This window comes from Polypterus senegalus, chromosome 7 (genome assembly GCF_016835505.1).
Source record: "Polypterus senegalus isolate Bchr_013 chromosome 7, ASM1683550v1, whole genome shotgun sequence".
Classification (NCBI taxonomy): Eukaryota; Metazoa; Chordata; class Cladistia; order Polypteriformes; family Polypteridae; genus Polypterus; species Polypterus senegalus.
The window spans coordinates 96,754,873-96,778,232 of NC_053160.1; the positions used below are offsets into that span (position 1 = coordinate 96,754,873).

Sequence of the window (23,360 nt, forward strand, 5' to 3'; positions counted from 1 at the left end):
AGAATATAAAAGGCATTGCAACAAACCGGAAATTGTAGCTAATTGAATTGCAGTTAAGTGGAGCTGACTGTACTTGCTCTCTTGTTTACTCTGTTCTACTGCTTTGTATGTCACCTTCCTAAGAATTCCACTAGAGGCTCCAAAACATGGGTTAGTTATGCATGTGTCTCTGAATACGCTTAGGTGTCAATGTCAGGGGATTGATACTGGGAAGGTGGTGGTTTGATGAAAGTGAAAGGGCATCTGTGATTTAATTTATGTCCATGCAAGGTTTATGTTTTTTATATACTGTCCTTCATAACAAAAATGATTGATCACAAAAAAACTGAAAGCAGTGCTACATTTTTTTTCTTTGATTAAATGCAGATATCAGGAATTTTGAGCCCTTGTTTATGTTGCCATCTTTTCCTTTCTCAAGCATATGTTTAATTGCAGCTATTGTATCTCACTCTGCTCCCTATGCTGAACCCAAAATGCAGATTTTTTGTCTTCTGTGATCTTTTTGTGTGTCAATATGTAGAGTATCTTCAAATCCTGTAAAAACAGATAATTTGTTGATTTGTATATGTTTTTCTTCATTTGAATGTTACTGTTCTTGATTTGGTAAGGTTTATTAGAATTGCCCTTTTTCCTGTATTTCTCTGCCTAATTCTGCTTGTATCTTTTTTTTAGGGTTCTTTTGAGTATCATTTGCCTTTTATGTCTTTATAAGTTCAAACTGTAATTCTGTTGCAGTAAATAGTTATTATGAGTAAAACAAACAAGAAAAGTATGTAAAAATGTTTGATTATTTTAAATTAAGCCAAAGTTCCCCCTTTTACAAACTGGTCACTAACACATGCCCTCATTTTCTCAAATTTCTAAGCAAGTATCTTACCCTCTTTATTCTGGGACGGCAAGTGCAGGTGCAGTGAAACTCACAAAACCACTTTGTGTACAAGTTTGAATAGTCATAGAACAGATCAAAATTTAATTATTTTGAAGGAAGCCCTACTCTAGAAACACAAAAAGACTTAAGTGATTTTTTTTAGTAAAAAATGTGTTGCTCGCAACAAGCATGTTATCTTGAGGAGGAGGAGGCAGATATGATGCACTCTGGTGCAGGGAAGACCATGAAGTCTTATCAATTTGATAATATTTGCTTGAATTTCCTTTGGCAGTCCCCAAGACCATGGTGCCTTTCTATAGTTGTTAATGGGTCAGGACTCTTGAGCCTCTTCTCTTAAATGGGTAACATGATCCTGATGGGGTGTAGGATTATGACTACTTTTGTGCCTATACTTACCTTTAAAAGTTCAAATTGTTCACAGCACTTTTGCTGTTGGACTAACTGCTCAGTCTACCATCCTTAATTAACTATAAGCAGAACTTAGGCATCCATCGGCCCTGCAGGATAACCTATGCTATGGCAATTTCCAGCTTTTGTTAAGATTTGCCACCAGGTATATAAAAGGAGAGGAAAACTGCTGTGGGGGAAAAAAAAAAACTCTGGCCAATAAGAGAAATTAATTAAGGAAATAGGACATGAACACTATCCCTGGGGATTGGAAAAAAGACTAATTGTGAATTTCCCTAAGAAACACAGCCTCAAAGTTTGTGACAGTTGGTGAGGCAGTACACTTCTCCCAACACCATCTAAATTCTTTGGTTGAGTTCTCCTGACCAGAATTGGTACAGCCATTGATGCCAAGATGAGACAAGAAAAAGAAGGATTCAGGAAAGGGAAAAGATGCATAGAACAGACCTCTGCTTTAAAGAACATCATTGAGCAATGTCTGGAATGGAATAATCCATTGTACATTAACTTTGTTGACTTCCAGAAAGCAGTTGACAGCCTGCAACATAATACTTTATCAAAGATCCTAAGGTTATATAAGTTACTCCAAAAATAATTGCCATGATATATGGAATGATTTAGGCTGAATATTGATGATTTGTAGCCTTTTCCTTTTAAGAGAAGCTGTGTTGTATACCATTGTCAGGGTCACTTTTCAAGCTTTCAGGGGGTGTGGTCTCCAGGGTTGTGACCTTGACTTAGTCAGCAAACAGCAAAAAGGTCAACCTTTTGAATTCAGTTTTATCTGATCTACAGTTAAGAACCTTATTTTTATTATGACTTACTCATTTGATCGCTTTTCATGTCTTGCCTGTTTTTTCACTTACTGTGTGTTATTTGACTTAAAATGTTGCCTCTTGTCTGGGTTTTGGCCACTTTGGTTTATTTTTATTTATTTTTTTGTTTGCCTTTTGCTTGTATCTCCTGGTTTTCTCCAGAAACTATTTATCTGTTTTCCTGTCATGACAATAGGGTTGTTTTGTCAAAATTTTAAATGCAGCATTAGTCTTGATGACACACTAACAAATTAGTTCCTGGTTGAGACAGGTGTATGATAAGATGGTGTTGTTTCCTTCATCCTCTCCTAGTTGCCGTTGACTAGATCATGCAAAATACCACATCAGACAAATGCAGAAGCATGCAGTGGACTCTATTATCCCACCTAAAAAACTGGGACTTTATTGATGACCTTTCTGTACTCTCCTCTAAACATGTGAAACTACAAGAGAAGACTGACAAACCAAATATATACAGCAAAGAAACCCCTCACAAATAAACTGATCAACTCAATGACTCATGTACCTGTCACGGTAAACAGTAAATCTCTTGAGAATTTACTCAAATTCACCAAAGGAATTTACTTATTTGGTGAGCGCTGTTAGTACTGATAATATAGCCAATAAAGATATCAGGGCAAGATTAAGGAAACTTGGCAGCACCACTGCCAGACGTCAGTCTATCTGGAGGTCAAAGCAATGCAGCTTCCAGCATAGATCCTACTGTATAAGAGCAATGTGAAGTCTGTTTTGCTGTACAGTGCACAATGCTGGAGCATAACTCAAAATGAGATCTCTCAACATCTTCCATAATGGATGCCTGAGAAGGTCAGGTCAGGTCATGATGGGGAGCATGCACTGGTACAGTGCGTTGCCACACCAACCACACGATGTAACAAGCTCAGGATCCTGGTTGGCCACCATTTAGGCAGACATGTGGTCCAGTCCCACCCTCTGGAAATGATCATCCATCGGCCACAGCCAGGTGTTACATGGGTGCCCCCTTGGTCTGGTCCAACCGCTCGGGTCCTGCGAGCTGGATCACCCTTGGAGAATCGCGCCACAGGACTGTAGTGGTGTAACTGATGCACACAATGCAGGTAATGTGCCTCATTCTGGACTCCATGAGCAACCGCTCATTCGACACAAAGTCAAACCAGAGATACCCAAGGATTCTCCAAAGAGACACAGAACCGAGGGTGTCCAGTTTTCATCCTAGGTCAATGGATAGCATACATGTCTTGTAACCTTATAAAAAACAGGAAGCACCAGGACTCTTAAGACCTGGACCTTTGTCCATTTGCAGGCATATTGGGAGTGCCACACATCCCTTTCCAGTGACCTCATGGCATCCCCATGCTCTCCCAAGCCATCTACTGACTTCATTGGAAGAGTCGCCAGAGACATGACTGTCGCTGCCAAGGTAAATGAGAAGAATCTGTGGAAAATAATGGCAAGCTCTACAGGAAGACAAAATGCCTAAATGTAGCACTGGAGATCAAATGTTGGCGTCTGAGATGGCTAGGGCATGTGTTAAAAATGCACCAAGACTGTATCCTAAAAATAATTCTCACATGAAAAGAGGAAACAAAGCTGGCCGAAAACAACATGGTAGAAGACAGTAACATCTGAACTAAAGAAGAAAAACTGAACATGTTGCCAAAGACTAGATTTGATGAAAGCAATTCACCTCAGCTTAATTTCCCAGTTGCATAAAAAGGAGTAGTAGTAGTGGTAGAAACTGATGTTGGAAAAAAACTCTAGCCACTAAGACAAATTTAATTAAGGAACTGTACTATAGAAAATTATAAAAATGAAGTATTCTGTTAAATTAAATTGGGAATAAAAGAACACAATGAATGTAAATACTAAACTAATTTAAAAAGGAACACAATTCAAAATTGGAAATATGTCAAAAATTTGAAAAATGAACTAAGTTCTAAAAGAAAATGCCAACGCCAAAAGGGAAAGCACAAAGCTATAAAAAGAATCCAAAAATTTCAAGCCAGACTGAAAATTTTACTTTAAGAACTTAACAAGCAAAGTCTGAAGTTTAAATGCCAGAGATGCAAATAGCAAAATTCTTAGGGCTCCAAAAATAAAACTTGCATACCAAAATTCAAAAGGGGAGCAAAGACAAAGTAACCTGCAAGCTAACTAATGCCTCTCCATAAAATAAGAGGTAAAGGCAGATTTTTACAGCCCTGATTAGGTAATTGCCCTGCAACTAAGTTAAGCTACAGAACCTCAGTTTTATCGCAACAAAACTTTATTACATGATTGACAGACATTACATTGAAATAGTTAATATAATTAATTTAAAAATGACAAACTAATAACAAACACTAAACGAAACCAATTAAGCAAATTTAAACTAAAACAGAATATTGGCAAGAAAAAGCAAAAACCAAATACAGAGAAAATATAAAGGTAAGATAAACAATAGAACAAAACAACCTTCCCTATATCCTTCACTAGTGTACTGGCCGGTCTTATGGGGCACCTATACACTTAAAGGGTTTACCCTTGTGGTGATGCATTTTGCATTACCATACCCTGCATAAGTTTTCCTTTTATTTTTCCAGGGTTTTTTTTAACCTTGTTTGTGTACTTTCCTAACAATTGTTTTATTACACTTTTCAGACCCTTTAGCTGCCTCCTACTCGCACGTGTGTGACTATAATATATATATTATATATATATATATATATATATATATATATATATATATATATATATATATATATATATATATATATATATATATATATATATATATATATATATATATATATATAATATTTTTTTTTTTAAACGCACACAATGGATATTTTATTAGATATTCCCATTTGCTATCGCAAATACCCTTCCTTGCCGAAAACAACCAATCATATCTTAGTAGGTCAATGTACAGGCATTTACTGTAGCATACAGGTATGGTGAAAAGGTTTAGTTGTTTCCGAAAAACATTGCAATGAGCAAGTTATGTTATCTAAGCAACTGCAATGTGGTATGAATGTTGGTAGCATATATGGTAGTTCCAGTATCTCAGAAATGGCTGTTGTTTCTCACAAATTTCAGTCTCTAGAATTTACAGACAAGAGAGTAAAAAATAATAAATTCCCAGTAAGAAGCAGTTAATGAGAAAATTCAGAGGGGGGTTGCCAGACTTATTAAAATTAAAACCCCAATTTCTCCCATAAAAACTCTTTACAGACCTGATGTGCAGCCAGTCATCTTAAAATGTCCAATGAGTTGGATCTTAAAGCCATTGGGCTAAAGCCGCAGACGGCAACAGAAAGATGACACTTTAGTGGACAGTTGATCACCAAAAGTGAATCATCAAGGATTGTAAAAATGTGACCTAGTTTGACAAATCTCAATTTCTGCTACACCGTGAATTTAGTATAAAGAACACAAATCCATTGACTGATATTTTCATGTGTCATTGGTACTGGTTGTTAGTGTTAGTGTGATGGTTTGGGTAACGTTTTCTAGGTACAGTACCAGCAACATCAGAACATGTGGCACGAGCACCCGTCTCCCAGGGTACCACAGCTGCGGTTTGTCCTCATGGCAGTCTGCCAAAAGGAGCGGGGCAGATCAACAGTCTGCAGTAAGGTGTACTTGTGTGTTCACATGCTGTGGTTCACTCATCTTGTCAAGTGTGTTACTCACATCCTCTCACAATATTCTGGCCAGTGCATCACCAGAACATGAACTTCCTGCCAAAGCCTAAGAAACATTGTGAAACTAGAAGTGATAACATTTAGGTAAAGCACTGTAGTAAACATGATAACGGTTTGTTTTACTCATTAGTGTTATTATTAAGTGAAATTGTATGTAGTTCAATGTTATTTGAACAAAACAATTAGTAATTTAAGCTCTCAGAAATGCTTAAAAATGTTTTCAGTTTAAATTAATTGTAATTAGGTGTGTATGTTATGAAAATTCACTTTACGAAGGAGTTTTCAGAAATGGATCAGCTCTTTCTTAAAGTGAAGGAAGCTTGTATGCCTTTCATATTAGTGCCTACTCCACTAAATAAAGATGCAATAATTAAGCTGTCTGAACTTTCTGCATGTTATTATCTCAGGTTGCAGTTACTTGTCTCATATTTTAATGATTGTAATTCAACTCAAACAAAAAGAACAAAGAAGGAATCATAAAGTTGTTTTTGACTGTAAAGTGGATAGCAACACAACAGTTGTCTAGTCCTTGTCTGGAGTTTGCATGTCTTCCCTTTCTCTGCTTTAGGCTTCCTCTGGGTTTTCCAGTTTTCCCCACACAATCCAATGACATTGAGGTAAGGTGAATTGACAACGATAATTGTCCCCGATATGTGTGTGTCTGTTGTCTGTGTGTCTGTGATGGAGTGGTGCTTTGTCCAGGGCTTATTCACACTTTGTGCCCAAAGCTTGCTGGGATAGGCTTCAGCTACTCTACAATTCTGCAAGTTTCAAAAATGGATGGATAGATATAAAACAAAGAGTTCCTACATTTACTAATACTTTTAATGATTAAGTACACTTAATATCAGATATTTTAAAACTTCTACTTAAGAAGTTTGCTCATGGGCAAATTTTACTTTTATCTGAATAACCTTTCAAAAAGGTATTTCTACTTTTACTCGAGTATGTCTGAATACTTTAAGCAACACTGAGCAGTTTTGCTGACCATTTATGTCTATTCTTATTCACAATCTGTTCTTCAAATAGTAGACATGTAAAAAAGCACTCAGTACCTCCAGCTGTTCCTAGAAACATGAAAGTGATTTCAGTTCACTCTAATGGCCTCTACAGTCCCCTGTTCTTAATCTAGTACAGCAAATGTATGATGAGGTAGAGAGACTGCATGAATATGTGGGGCTTGAAAAGAGGCAGAAACTGCATGATGCTATGACGTCGGGAGAGACAAAAATCATTAAGGAATGTTTCTGGTATTTGGTTCAAATTTAAGATTTTAGGCTGTTACAGAGGCAAAAAAAATGATTTTTACCCAGTACAGGCAAACTGTATATCCTTTGACCATTTTAGAATAAATTCTTTCTTTTTTTCATTGCTCAAAAAGCACAGGACAGAAGATGAAACCCATGGGAAACATACAAAGAAGCCACACTGGAGGAAGCATAAAACATTTGTTAGGCTCTGGAGGGAGACAGTAACTCCATGGTAGCATTTTTGTTCCCCAAACCGATAGATGGGCCACCTGGGAAATTCTAGGTTTCTGTTTCACACTGTATGTTATACTAAGACTGCATTATGCAATTCTGTAGTTGCTCCCCCAGCTGGGACATTAGCAAATATCACAAACCAAACTTCATTTTGTAAATGAATAAACACTGTTTGCTAAGCTTTAAGCACCATTATGATTTGCTTTGATAGTCTTCTCTTTGCTCCCCTCTGACATGTCCATGCTGTGAATACCAGTAATGGACCAGTGCTCATAATACTATATTGACTTTTAATTATATCCTCATTAAATTACTTTGAGTAAGAGTTGGCTCGTTGCATTTGTGGATTTTACTGTCATTTTGTACAGGTTGGAAAGAAAGTAAATAACTGCAGCCCTCTACCTTAGATTTTCAGAATATATGACTGTGATGTTTTTCTTTCCAACTCTAATTCTTAATTACTGAATGAATGACCAGTCATGCTTGCTCTTGGTGGCAAGTGACCTTGTCAAATCATTTAATCTGGCTTTCAGCTAAGAGATAGGAATTAAACTGAGTGTGAACTGTCCCTGAAATTAATCACCTTTTAGTTTGTGCAATTAATATGATTGAGATGGTGTTACGATGGTGCAGTGGTTAGCACTGCTGCCTCACAGCATCTTAGTTCAAATCCCATCTCTATTCACAACTCTGTGGAGTTTGCATATTCTCATCCATCCATTATCCAACCCGCTATATCCTAACACAGGGTCACGGGGGTCTGCTGGAGCCAATCCCAGCCAACACAGGGCACAATTCAGGAAACAAACTCCGGACAGGGCGCCAGCCCACCGCAGGGCGCACACACACACACACACCAAGCATACAATGCACCTAACCTGCATGTCTTTGGACTGTGGGAGGAAACCGGAGTACCAGGAGGAAACCCACCCAGACACGGGGAGAACATGCATTGTGACTGTGAAGACCTGTGTACGCATGAACTGGCATCCCGTCCGGGGTTGGTCCCTGCATTGCGCGCTCTGCTAACCAGAGAGTATGGCTCCCAAATGATGAAATACACTGCATAGCATAATGACTATTCCTTACTGTTTTTGATAAAACCATTTGTTGTGGAGTTGACTTCATTCAGAGAGAGCAAGTATACAATACCTATAACCTCATATTGGCGTGCTTGTTTTCACACTGTCAGTATTCTCGTTTGCTGCAGCATAGGGATTTTGTACCGGGAATATTACCAGCGCTTGACAATGGAAATACGCTGAATCTTCTACAGCCTTGTAAATTGAATTCTCCATCCTGTCATTCACACTTATTGAAAGCAGGCACCATATAACCCCTATATACCACGCACGGCGTTTCATTTCTATGCAGTTGGCATACGCGTTCATTTGTTTCTGACACCTGTTATGTAAACCATTGCAGCGGTTTCCACGATGTTTTCATTGCTAATTACAGCACATGGCTGGAAGATCTATGCAATTAAAGTCCTGTCGATTGCAGTGCCTGAAAATAGACCAAAAAGATCGTTTTCATTGCTTGTGGGAGCATGGTCAGGGAATACCGTTATTTTGTTTGCCTGGCTGCAAATCCTAAGGGAAGATTGAAGAGGACACGAGGGAGCTGGTGACTTCAAGTAAACAGCAGACTGATACAACTGGTTGCTGCCTATTTAGTTTAGCCCGTAACTAAGAACACATTTGCGAAGGATGCCAATTAGCCGAATTTGCCTGCAGGTTACGAGGTGGAAGAAATCAATAGACGTGGAAGCGCGATAAATAGCCTGAATCCTGCGCGCGTGCGCATGTTGGTTGATGCTGGCATTTGAAGTATGCAGTCCACGGCATACACACAGACACACACACGCACACAAAATGACTAAAGAGTGAAAGATCTGCTTATCGTGAGCGGGTGTGAATGTATGGGATTGCCCGTTGCTTCTGTACTCCTGTTGAATTTTAATACCCTCTCTCCCCGATCTCCACTCCGTACCCTCCCATCCATTCTCGAGCCGCAGTCTCTGTGCGCTGAGCCGAAGGCTGGCATTGAGCGCGCGCGGGTGCGTGAGTGAGTAACTAGTAGAGTGCATTACGGCTTAAATATGAGTTTCTCCAGCTGCGAATGGAAGTGGACATGGGGAAAGCCGCATGGCACCTGGACACTTTGAAAGGTGTGGCTACACCTCTGAAGAGACGAGCTGCATCGGCCGTCGATCATGGGCGGAAGATAAAAATCCTGCCATTAAATATCTATTTCTGGAAATGGACCTGGCTCTCTCGTTTGCGGATAGAGGTAGTGATATATATATATATATACATTTTTTTTTTACTTTTTCAAATTTGTGTCATATGCGACTTATTTAAGAGAATACTCTTGGATTTGGAAGACTGGTGAAAGGAGTACTGCTTCTTGATAGAGGCATTTAACCCACTCCAGTTGTTTCAAATTCAGACATCTGCAGCACTTTTTCAGTGTGGATATAATAGATGCCATGTTCCTATACATTTCACTTGTTGACAGTTTTTTTCTTATATTCTTCCTCCGTTTTTATTAGCTTTCGAGAAATAAAAAGTCTTTACTGTTAAAAGGTATCTTTTAGGATTGTTATTGCTTCCTCCAAATTATTATTACTGCTGTCATCATCTCCCATCAAACGCCCGAATCTGTCGGGATAGGTAGGCTCTGGCGTCGCGCGATCTAGGACTGAATTGATCGAATTCAGTTATTATTACTGTAAAAACTTTAAGCAATGCTTTAGGTAGATGAGATTGCCGTAGATTAAAGATGAAAAGACTTAACAAACATAAAATGGATTATGCGGCTTCGTCAAAAGTATGTTTTCGTCAGAAATTTCGCTGCGGTATACACCGAACATGTTTCTTTATTATTTCACTTGCTTTTGCTTCCCTTTGTTTTACATACTGTTCCTTTACCATCATACACTTTATTATTCACATTTCATACAAAGTATCTTCACATTGAATCAAAAATACAATCCCTAAATAAAAAAAAAAACAAAACAATACTTGCGCTTCCTAAAGTTACATTTACAGTAAGCATTTCAGCACACAGTGCTTCTTTCTTTTCTTGTTCTTTTTGCATAGCCGTACATTTGTGTGCAAATCGTTTATATGTAAATGTATTTTAGTAAAATCTTTTTTTTTCTTTATTATAACGACCAATGCAACGTGGAGATTTTGAAAAAGCTTCTCTTACGGAAGTTAGATGAAGCAAGTTTAATGAGATTGAAGGGGTTTCAATTATTTCTCAAAGGAAGCTTATTTATTTATTTTATTTATTTATTTATTTACCGTATATAATATTAATGTCGCCACTGACTTTGAGGTTGTACATTTGGTTATTCGATCTTGATTAAAATATAACAAAGGCTGACTACTTAAATAAACTATCTTAGCAAATCAGAATGTCCTTGTAGCTGATTTGAATATATAGAATAATTTAGAACCCTTTGCTGTTTTCTTGTCTTCGAGCAGTTTTATAGAGATTGGAGTTAAAATGCTACCACCATCTTATTCTTTAAAAGAAGATTCTGTTGTCTAACATATGACAGTAATAAAATGAATGATGTGTTCTTTGGTGTTTCCTGAATACGGCAGCATACAGTATTTACAGTGTGTAGAATTTTTAAGATCTTAACTGATCAAATAGTAATATTGTGAAATAAATAAAGATATTAAAACAATGCAAGGAATATATGAAACATGAAATTTGCTAAATTTAGTGGTACAAAGCAATTTTTATAAGTTTAAATCTTGAGTGAAATGCATCAATGGATGACAGAAGCAGGTTCAGCTACTTTCCAAATTATTTATAGTATTATCATCTGCACCCTGGCAAGGCAAAAGAATGGTATATAGAAACAGTGTCATTTTTAAACAGATTCATGCATCTGCATACAATTTGGTCTTATTTTTAGCCACATACATTATAAAATGTATGGTACTGAATACATGACTGTATAATTTAAGCAATTTAATTATTGATTAGTCTTCAATGGCCTATTTCATTGCAGAGTACTCTCATATGAGCACTAGTAACTTCAAGAATAATTAAATTTCACCGGTTGCCAAGAGCAGACCGCTTGACATTTAAGTTCTTAGTTTATTAGGGGACATGCAATTTAAGGGACATCAATTTATTTAAATGTATAAACAGGTACATCTTTTTGGTGACCTGGAATTGGATTAAGTATGTTTAAAAATGTATATATTATATATCATATAAAGTCCAGTGATTACTGGCTAAAGACAGTTAAGCCTCTGAAACTTATTATCCAATGATTATTTTTCTTATTTGGATTGGATGGTATACTGTGCTATTACTGTATAACTCTTTTTACTGTCTCCATGAATGATCTCATGACAACATAACATTTGGTAGATGTGTCTCAGCTTAGAAAGCATTCATTCATCTCCCAAGCGAAAGGTCTTATATGGTCTTTTAATTTAATCTTTTAAATTTAGAATTTAGTAATAGAATACCTGCAGTCTAGTACTATGGGATGGATGGAGTTTAAATCGGATCCTTCCAATCTTTATAGCCATATGTAGGTACTGTTAGGTGTCTTGCCACATTTCATTTTTCAAACTTCAGCAATTGTCTTTGTAGAACACACTGTTATCAACAAAAATTGCAATTGTACTAACAGAACATAAATTTAAGTCTCGGCAAAAAAACACTAAGAGTAGATATTTACAGTATTCAAGGTAAGCTCTACATTCTGGAAAAAGCAATTATATTGGCCTCTTTTATCTGTACATCTCCAAATCATAATGGAAAATTTTCTAGTAATTCACTTTGTTCATTTTTATGGGCCTAACACCCACAAGTACTGTATGACCATTTCTGAAACCTTGATTGTTCAGAAGTAGATACACTACTTAAAGAGAGGTGTAAAACTTTGTTACTTCTGAAATTCTAGCAAGTGAAGAGGCACAGCACTTCACTATATTGACCCGCAGGTTTTTATGTGTTCATCTTCTAAAACTATATTTATTTCCTCTTATGATTATGGCTTGATTATTATTTTATAAACAGTTTCATTTATTTTCTTAACCTACATTTGTCTATGTTTTATTCCCCAATTTTGTGCTAATTGCTTCTCATAACTATAGCCATGCTGTTGTTGACTGCAGATTAGTTTCTAGGTACATGATCTGAGTTTGTGCTGCATTTCACATCATCACACTTTTATTATGTACTATTATGTGTCTCTATATTCTGATAAATACAACATTCCAAGAATAAACACTAAGTAGTGTAATTTGCGAAAAGGCAATCTTAGTTATTGTTAACACTTGATTTTTGTGTAACATCTTAATTTCATTTGCTGAGTCATTTTATCTGTTGACATAGAACCTAACAACATATTTTCACCTCATTTGTTTTACATTTTTTTTCTATCAATCTCCTGGTCCCTACTCGTTTTGTTGAAAAATTTTAGACTGGTCATTTACTTCCCTTTGGCCATAATAAAGCTTTGCTAGAGGGTTTTGCCTAAGTTTCGACAGTCACACAGCCAAAATAACCTAATGGCCTCTGTGTAATTGTTCAAAATTTATGGTTTTAATTTAATGCCTCATGGGCTCATGGAGAAAATCCTGAAGTGACTCAGGCAGGTCCATCCATAAAAGCCATCCATACCTCATCACAAACATTTTTACACAAGTAACTACAGAGGCGCAGCTGCTTTAACCAACATGTATTATCCTACCCAAACAATAGGTCAATGACAGCACTTATAGTTTTATAAGTAAATTGAAGGTCACTTAAATGACCATGAGTTTAGAGTTGCCACCCTCCATCTAGTAAAATTTAAGAAATTTAGGAAATAAGTTGTTTGGAGACTATATTGTAATTTTGAAAATCGTGGCAGCAGATGCGGGTTGGGGCAAACCCAGTGGTTCTCAACCTGTGGGGCGGGCCCCCCTAGGGGGCGCAAAGTAACAAAAAGGGGGGCACAAACATGTGAAAAAAAGAAAACAAGAATCAAAAATATGAAAAAAAATCTGTTGAAACCAAAACAAATTAACTTATAATATAAAAAGTATGCATCTACATTTCAAAAAAATGTTGGGGGGCGTGATTAAAACTGTTATGAAAACTTGGGTCGCAGATACTTAAAGGTTGAGAAACGCTGGGCAAACCTGTTTTAAGAAAAATATGAGGTGGCATATTACAGTCTTGAAGAAGCTATTAGTCTTGCAATAAAAAGATGTACTCCTTTTAGATTGCCATAGGATTGAAAGCACACTAATTTAAAACCAGTTATTGTATAACCATATAAGAAAAGACAATAAAGAATCCCATAAATCATTGGATTAAAAAAAACCCCAAGGGTATATTTCCAAAAAAATAGAGGGAAGGTTGTGGAAGTTCTTTGACTTTTCTGGATTGGTCTGTACTGTACATCTAATAGTTAAATGCTCTAAGCTTCAGGAAAACTGAAGTACTCACCATATTTAGGGGGTTGGGTGGACATTTGTAGTTAATTTAATTCTAGAAATTGCATTTCAGTACTGGTTATTATCAGCAGTTCTATTAGTATTGGTAATGGGGGAAATTTTATTAGTTAGTTAATTTCTAATGAGTCAACTTGTTTTCCACCCTTTGAAACACAAACTACAAATACTCTCTATAGATGGAGGGTCTATTGGAAATGGTCTATTGATGTTTGTAACTTCTCCTTTGCTTCTTCAAACTGTCAGCTTTCACACTGAGAGGGCATCATTTTTTATAACTCATTGTTTTAAACCTTAGGTTATCCAAAAGTTTTGGATTAACTATTTACTTCCCTTTAGCTAAAATAGAAATGCATGTTTCAAGTGAGTTTATTGCTTGTTGCGCTTGCTTGGACTGAATTACTTGTGTAGGGTTTAGGAGTTAGAGTGCTGACCTGCTAAAGTTGTTCAACATTCTTCATCATTTTGGTAGTTTTGAATGCTGTCTTCAGCATCTTGTATTTCTAGTTTTTGTGTCTACTTTCAGAAAAGCGCCTTGTAGTATTTATCTCAAAACTGTCTTTATTCATAGACTGAAGAGTCAAGTGTAATTTTTTAAGCTGCATAACCTCATAGGTTATTGTTCCTTGGTCGTCATATAAGGGCTCCCTGTAACTTCAATGCAAGGAGCAGAGGGGCCAATAGCCTATCAACCAGAACAGCAAAGCCCTCAGTAGATCATCCTGCATAGTGAATCAAGGAGGAGGTTGGGAGCATGCATCAATACAGCACATTGCCACATCCACCACACAATAAACCACCTCAGGATACCAAATTATGTGCAAGGGTAGCCATGCCCGGGTGACACCACAGTACCACACTTGTTCAAATGGAAAGGGACAGTGTGAGGTGTTTTTTTTTTTTTTTTTTTTTTTTACAGTTGCTGGAGTGTCTTTCCTGCCACAAAAAACAAGTTTTCCCTGAAAGTTGGAGGACCTGCTTGCAGGGCTGGGGGCTGGTTAATATCATGCCCAAGATGGAGCAATAGCAGGCTCAATGGCCCGATGGAGTGAATCACTTCTGGCATTTACAGGATTCAAACTGGCACAGGTCCCTAAACTCAGAACCACCACTTTGCCCACTGAAGACTTTCAACAATTACAACATTGGTGTAGATTATCAAATGAAATTGTCCTCACTTAACTATAGTCTTTAACACATTTCTCTTCAATTTTTTGAAAGATGAAGCTTTCTGTGCTGCAGTGCTTCTTTACAGTATAGAATTCAGGGGTCTGAGAACATCCACAAATTCATCAGTACTTAGTCTTCTTCATCCAGTTCATTGTCTTCTCTGTGAACAATTTCTTGAAATTTGAAGTTATTGAAGTAGTGTTTACTGGCATTTTTTATTTGGTGTTATTTTACAGTTTATTTGGTTGACACATTAATTCAAGGTAACTTACAATACAATAATATATTTTAATTGTCTGCATACATTTTCTACAATTGTAGCAAAGACAGGATAGGTTATGGTCACACAGTTAGTTGGAGGTTGGAAATAAACTTGCAGTCTTGTGTTTAAAGCCCAATGTTTTTCTCACTTTGAATGATGCAGATGAGTTATTTCAGTTGCCTCAGCATTGTAATGACATGCTGTGGTATCTTTTCTTCCTGGCTGAAAATGGATGCTCCCACATATCTGAGCTTCAGCTGTTTAGTTAAATTGATTTTTAGTATTGGATCTGTACTGAAGCCAGGAAAAAGATAATGGTGCAAGCCTGGTCTGCATCATACTTCAAAATTCCTTGAGAAATGTGGTACTCCGTTAACTCCAATGCAGTACTCCCTTAACTCATCAACATAGCTTGAAGATAATTGGCTCATGAGTCTATCTACATGGTTCCCCCATTTCAGGTCATAGCCAGTCTCACAATCTAAGATTGGAGCATAATAAACATAGAATAATATTAGAGTCCAAATTTATCAAATATTTCAGTATTCAGTTTCATTAATGAATCATTAACTCTTTCTCTTATTGTGAACCTGCTAATAATTATACCTGCATTTATTACTCAATATGTGAAATTGTGATGATTAGGAATACTTCTAATAAATGCTTTAGCCAGGTTGTTTTCACCAAGTAGTTTCAGATGCCCTCATAATAATATACTGTATGCTCTTTTTTGGGTGGGAGTGGAATATCAAAAACTGTCTGAGGTCATTTTTATACTGTCTAAGATTTGTTGTGATATCTTACAATTCTCACAAGATATAATATTACACATTTGGAAATAGCTGCCATAAAGGCAGAAGAATAAATAATATCAATCAATCAATCAACATTTATTTATATAGCACATATTCATACAAAAAAATGTAGCTCAAAGTGCTTTACAAAATGAATAGAAAAATAGAAGACACAATAAAAAATAAACTTAAGTCAACATTAATTAACATAGAATAAGAGTAAGGTCCGATGGCCAGGGTGGACACAAAAAAAAAAACCTCCAAAGGCTGGAGAAAAAAATAAAATCTGTAGGGGTTCCAGACCAAGAGACCGCTCAGTCCCCTCTGGGCAATCTACCTAACATAAATCAAACAGTCCTCTTTGTATTTAGGGTTTTCATGGAAGGACCTGATGATGATGGTCACGTAGACTTCTGGCTTTCAGTCCATCAATGCTGGTGCATCATGATGCTTTGAGTAGGTGGTGGTGGCGCAGCCGCCACCACAAAGAAACCGGAAAAAAAACAGAAGAGAGAGTAGGGGTCAGTATGGATTTTGGAGCCACTGTGAATAGTTATTATGAAGAATTGAACATACAGAGTATCAGGATTAAGTTAAAGTGAAGTTATAAAAAGGCCATGTTAAAGTAATGTGTTTTCAGCAGTGTTTTAAAGTGCTCTACTGTATTTGCCTGGCGAATTCCTATTGGCAGGCTATTCCAGATTTTAGGTGCATAACAGCAGAAGGCCGCCTCACCACTTCTTTTAAGTTTAGCTTTTGGAATTAGAAGGAGACACTCATTTGAAGATCTAAGGTTACGATTTGAAATATAACGTGTCAGGCATTCCGATATATAAGATGGAGCGAGATTATTTAAGGCTTTATAAACCATAAGCAGTATTTTAAAGTCAATCCTGAATGACACAGGCAACCAGTGTAGTGACATCAAAACTGGAGAAATGTGTTCGGATTTTCTTTTTCCAGTTAGGATTCTGGCAGCTGCATTCTGCACTCGTTGCAAGTGATTTATGTCTTTTTTGGTTATTCCTGAGAGGAGTGCGTTACAGTAATCTAGTCGACTGAAAACAAAATTAATTTCTCCGCATCTTTCAATGATATAAGAGGTCTAACTTTTGCTATGTTTCTTAAGTGAAAAAATGCTGTCCTAGTGGTCTGATGAATATGCAATTTAAAATTCGGATTACAGTCAACGGTTACCCCTAAATTTTTTACTTCCGTCTTAACTTTTAACCCTAGTGCATCAAGTTTATTTCTGATAACCTCGCTGAATCCATTATTGCCAATGACGCCAGTGACGTCATCCTCTCCCCTCCCATTCACATCATTTCGCTCTGAGCTGAGCTCCGCGGCTAACGCCGTCTTCCGAAGCAACTTCGTCACACTGCCACCAAATACTCACAGAAAAATCCACAAGTTAATACACACGCTGTCTCTAGAGTTTCTCCATACTGAATCCTCCAGGCACTACTTACAAAAGGTTACATTGAAAATCGTGTTACGTTATTTTTGAAAATGTTTCCTTTTCTTCTCGATTCATTTTACCCTTGCACCCCCTTGGTTTGAGAAGAAGTATGAAAAAATATGAGGTTAACACAGAAAAACAGATCACCAATTCAAGCTTTATGAATAATCGATTCGCCATCAATAATTGTTTTGGTAAAGCCGTACTCAGTGTAATCCTCCTTCCATTTTATAATTTTTCCACCACTAGCCATGATTAAATGAACGGTAAAAAAGTAAGAGCGAAGGTGACTTATTCAGGCAGGCATATATATGACAGCAACACTCATGACAATGTCAATCATGTTACGTTATTATTAAAATGTTTCCTTTTCTTTTTCATTACTTCTTTAACACACTACTTCTCCGCTACTACTCATATATATGAATGACCTCCAAAGAGCGCTGAGACTTTTGATCACGTGAACGAGTCTGCAAAAAATGGGGTCTCCTGCCCAGCGAAAGTCGAGCACGCGCATAGCTGTGCCGGCCTTTGAGACACTGACTGCGCTTCTGCCTTAAGTCAAAGTGAGCACTTTTAATTTTTTTCATCCTCCCCCTGAGCTATAGCCTAGACAAGAGCAAACACGGGACCCCTTTTCTACACTGCGGCAAACTAATATTAAGGCGATTCGCACTTTCTTTTGCACGATACGATTATGAGGTTGTCAGCTCTGATTATGAAGACACGCACAGAAGTGGAGGACTGACAGTGCCATCACAGCCGATTAATGGCAGGGATGTCTCACCAGTCTACACAAGACCCACCGCGACTGTCCCCAAAAAGCGCTCATATCGTCAGCGAACACATCTCTCTATACTATATAAAAGAAAAAGGCAACTTTCCTTTCTTTACACCTTTTTTCCTTTTATCCCAAACCAAAGCCTTTCTCTCTTAACACTGCAGAGGACACAAAACTAATTTTCTTTAAATGCCGGCAAGGCACATTACCAGAGGCAGAAATTTGGACATTCACATAGAAAATGTAATTTCTATACCACAGCCGTCGTGTAGCACCTTTCAAAAGGGATCAGCTACCGAGAGATGATCCATATACATTTTAGTTGCTGTTAGTACTACTTACCTGTTCTGCTACACCGTCTTTAAAATGTAGTTTACCCGCAACCACTTCAGTAGTGCTCAATGTTCCTGTACTTATTAAAACGTTAATGTTTTACTGTTTAACAACAGACTACATTTTATTATTTTTCCCTTGCACTCAGTGAGCGAAGCCACTGGGTAATCAGCTATGCTCCAGCTACTTAACGTCTCTGCCGCTCACGTTGTGAAGGGGGGGGCTGAACGCACACTAAGGAGATGTGATCTGATCAGCTGGTGTCTGTTTTTGCTGCTGTTACCGAGCTGCGTCTTCTGCTTGTCACGCTGTGCGTCGATTATTTAAAAGCCTGTGACCAGGCTTTTATATATATATATATATATATATAATATATATATATATATAAAAAATGTGTAGACTCAAACCCATTATGACAGCAGAAATCCAAGCTGTGAGAAAACAGTAAAAAGGAGGCGTGTCAGACGTCGTGGTACATTTTCTGCAGCTAGACGAAAACAACTTCGTGACGCTGCCGCCAAATACACAAAACAATTATTTTGACAATCATGTTTCCTTTTCTTTTTCATAACTTCTTTAACACACTACTTCTCTGCTGCGAAGCTCGTGTATTTTGCTAGTAAACAATATGCAGTTAATTTCAGAATTTCAGTGTATATAATAAAGCCACATCAGGGATGCGGAACTAAAAAAGAAAGAGAAACCACACAGTAGCACAGCTTTGATGCTGGGTGCCGCCAGTTTGCAAAAAAGAGCGGAGAACTTGCGTACGCCAAGGATTTAATTGGCGTGAAAATGTGCGTGGCTTTACTCAAAGTTTAGTTTTTATACATTGCGATGTGAGTGTGGAAACAGGCGTACGCAACATTTTTGTGCATACACACCGTTTATACATGAGGCCCCATGTCTCTAGCCTGTAGCACGGTTGGCGCACTCTCTTTTCTGCAATGAGGAGGCTTCAGACTCCTCCAATTTCCATGCATGCCTAGTTGTGACTTGAAATGCTTCCTTGTAATAAGTTTAGTGCCTGTAGTTTGGGCGGCCACCACAACAAGAAGTCTGGTCCGACTGCATTATTTTGTTGCCAGTTCCCAGACATGATTCCTGACTAAATTTATTAACTGAGAGAGATAAGGGTGTTACACTCTGCCTTTGGCTCTGTTCCTATGGTGTGATGCCTTGGGATTTGTGATTCCAATTCCAGGTCTCCAGTTTGGTTTTCCTAGGGTGCTTTGTGTTCTTCCCCATGATCAGCCTTGACCATCTTCCTTTGATGTGCATGCTGCTCTGGCCTTCCAATTTATCATGGCCATCTTGCCTAAGGAAAGAGGATTGCAGGAGATGGCTAGTTACGGGGTTGCCTCTCAGACAGACATATTTTAGGTAAATGGCTCACTGACTGTTTTAACCTTGTAGTAGTTAGTTCCTGGGCAATTATTGAGTCTCCCATGAGGTCTTCCAAGATGTTCAAAAGGAAGATCCATCTTCCTTTCATTTGGGACCTCCTGTAAATCCTTTTACAGGGACCCACTTCCTACCGCATCCTTCAGGCATGTAGGTGAGCACATCTCAATGGCAGATTGCTAGGTCCCTGAAATTGCTCCTTTGTCTGGGTATTCTCTTTCTTATGGTTATCTTACTCTGACCATCACCGTTTTTAAATGTAGGTTCTTTCTAAGCCAATGGCCAGCAATCATGCTGACTACACCACTTTTGACCTGTAGGGGGCTTTGCAACACCCCCAAACCACAAATGCAACTGCATAGAAACAAGTTCTGGGTTCATATACAAGGTTTATTAATTACAATACCTTACATAGGCTTCTCACTTGTATAAATACAAGTATTTGCTTCTCTCTCTCTCTTTCTCCCTTTTTTTCCTCACAACTCCAGCTCACCTGGCTGAGGCAGAGCAGCTTCTTTTATCTGAGACCTGAGAGTACTTCTAGTACCATGGCATAGTCTGCTGGAAACACTTCCAGGTCAAACAGAAGTCCCTGAATGTAGGGACTGCGAATCGCAGAAACAACCCTGGAAGCCCCTACAGAACCCAAAAGGGCTGTCCCATGGTACTACTGTACATATCCCAGTGTGGGCTGTGAGTTACCGTGTGGGAATTCTAACCCAGGGATGCTGACATCTAGTGTATCAGGGAAGTAAATAGTTCAAGCAGGACAACTCCCCTGATTCTATCACTATTGTATATTGGTCTCCCAGTCGGTAAGGAAATGGAACCTGTCCCAGCAGGGATGCTAGCATAACTAATTGTCTGGTGGGGAACATCCTTCCTTTTTTCCTTCTGGCCAAACAATGGACTGGAACCTATGCATGCTGTCAATTACAATGTCTACTTCAAAATGGTGCGAATGTGCAGTGCAACTTGTACAGTGAAACATAAAAGACAGGTACGCTTGCCTTCTCAAATGTTACGTGAAATGGAATGCCTGCTCATCAAGATATTTACGATATTTACATATTATTTTCTTGGAAGCATATGGGCATATGTTCCCCCTGTGTTCACATGGGAATTGGTGCTGCTAATCTGGCCTATGTGTGTGCAGTTGTTCACCCTGCTACGGACTGCGATGGCACCCTGTCCAGGTGGTGTGGCAGCCTTTAGACCAATAATTCTAGGTAAGGCTCCAGTTGACGTGTAGCCATATGCTGGATAAGTGAGTTAATCATGAATGGATATGAAAATACTATTTACATTAGTCATTTTTTTATTTGGGGCACAATAACAGAGTCAATTGTGGAAATCTTTGGTTCAGGAAGGATTCTGTCAAAAGGCACTGAAGAGTGGTAGCATCATCATTTATGACTGTGTACATTTTCTGAACCAACCAGTAGATATATATTAATCATACCCTTCTTATGCTTTAAAATGAGATATGTGTTAACCCACAAAGTAAAAAGGATCAGCCCCTTCACCTTGGCCATGTTATGGATATAGAAAGGAAAGCTGAAGACACTCTTACAGCACTGGGGACAAAAATATAACAGTAAGATGGCAAGCACAGACTGAATGAGTACAGATTGCAACTCAGAAATCAGATATAACACTCAGATATAACTTATCCATTTTTCTGAATGTTCATGAAATTGCTCTAGAAATTTAGTGGCTCACTTGACTCATGCTCTTTAAATGAAATCTGCTCTGTTGGGAACACACTCAGTAATAACTAAAGCACCATTATGCCACCCACATGGAAGCCAATACCCTGTGATCATGGCGCCAGAGAGTGCTAACATGTTTCATGTTGATTTGTCATGAAATTAAGCATTTCTCAGTACTTTTATATGTATAACAATAAAGAAAACTAAATGCATAAGTAAACTGGTATATTTCTGGCTGCTATTTTGAACTCTTGCTTTGGTTGTTTCACACCTTTTTGTTTTGGCTAGTATTCCTATTTTTCAGCAACATGGAAACACAAGGGTACTTATTCCTGTTTATGTTGATCAAAGCATTCAATATATCTTGGAAATTTTAATCTATAATGCAAAAGTATATAGCGGTGATAAACAAAGCAGGCAAGTTTCAATTCGCATACGTTTTTTTGAAACTAAGGCAAAATTTGTTTAATAGGTGATTTTGCAGTTGCAAAATGAGAAACTCACTAAAAATATGTTTTTGGATGTTTTTAATGCTTTTTGGGGTGGTAAAAAAAATTTAAGTTGCTCCCTAAAGCCTTGTTTACACTTTAGTATTGTCCTCTGTTCTCTTCTGCAGCTTCCTAATGCATATAATCTGTCGACACAAATAAAATTCTGTTTATTCCTCTTGTTCACATCACAGCGCAGTATGATTTTAAAAATGTGACATGCTGCATATTTTCAAGACAAAGACACACTAAAATGGACTACACAAGAAGCTGCCACCCACCCTTATTGCCATTATTTAGCAACTGCCATTCCCTGTTTCTTGATTCCTACAAAAGAGGTTGAAGATAACCACTCTACAAGCACTATGGAGTTTGAAGTTTCGTTTCTGCCTCCAATGTAATTTTACAATTGCCATCACAAAGACAGTAACCACAATTGGCAAATTTGGGATCATACTACCAGAACACATCTGGCAGCCCAACAAAATGTCAACAAATGACAGGAAATGAGTCTAGTGATTTTTTTTTTCCACTTCTTCTTCTTTCAGTTTCTCCCCTTAGGGGTTGCCACAGCAGATTATCTTGTTCCATATCGTCCTGTCTTCTGCATCTTGCTTTGTTACACCCATCACCTGCATGTCCTCTCTCATAACCTTCTCTTAGGCCTTCCTCTTTTTCTCTTGCCTGGCAGCTCTATCCTTAGCATCCTTCTCCCAATATACTCAGCATCTCTCCTCTGCACATGTCCAAACCAGCACAATCTCACTTCTCTGACTTTGTCTCCCAACCATCTGATGTGCTCATTTCCACTAATGATATTTATTTAAATAGTAAATGACAAGGAGATGCATGTGAAATTAAAGCAGATAAATACTTCCAGTCAGGACTAAACACCTTTATTCTTGTGTCAATGGCACAAATTTCTCTCAAAGCAAAGTACAATTTGTTTCCTAAACTGAGTTTCGTTATGAATTCAGTATGGTGTGAATCATTTTGCTCATCACTAGTGTACAGGCTAATATCACAGAAGTTGTGAGAAATGGGCATCATACATAGCATAAAAAGTTTAGAGAACAAATAATAACTAAACCAATTAGTTAAAAAAATACAAAAATAATCAAAAGCTTTGTCCAATATCATCCATGTGGTTAATTACATAAAAACTTATAAGGTGAATTTGATGTAGT

At 37.8% G+C, this 23,360-nt stretch overlaps 1 protein-coding gene across 2 annotated transcripts in view; it reads left to right on the top strand.

Moving 5' to 3' along the window:
• Nucleotides 1–23,360, top strand: part of LOC120532727 (cortexin-3) — a 95,434-nt gene that overhangs the window by 68,356 nt on the left and 3,718 nt on the right. Inside the window, exon 1 of one of the 2 annotated variants that reach the window (XM_039759040.1) lies at nt 9,283–9,577. The exons of the other annotated variant lie outside the window; for it this stretch is intronic. Coding sequence (XP_039614974.1) covers nt 9,433–9,577 — 145 coding nt within the window. The 5' untranslated portion in view covers nt 9,283–9,432. Of the gene's footprint in view, nt 1–9,282; nt 9,578–23,360 lie in introns of those variants that run through there. 2 annotated transcript variants of the gene reach the window in all.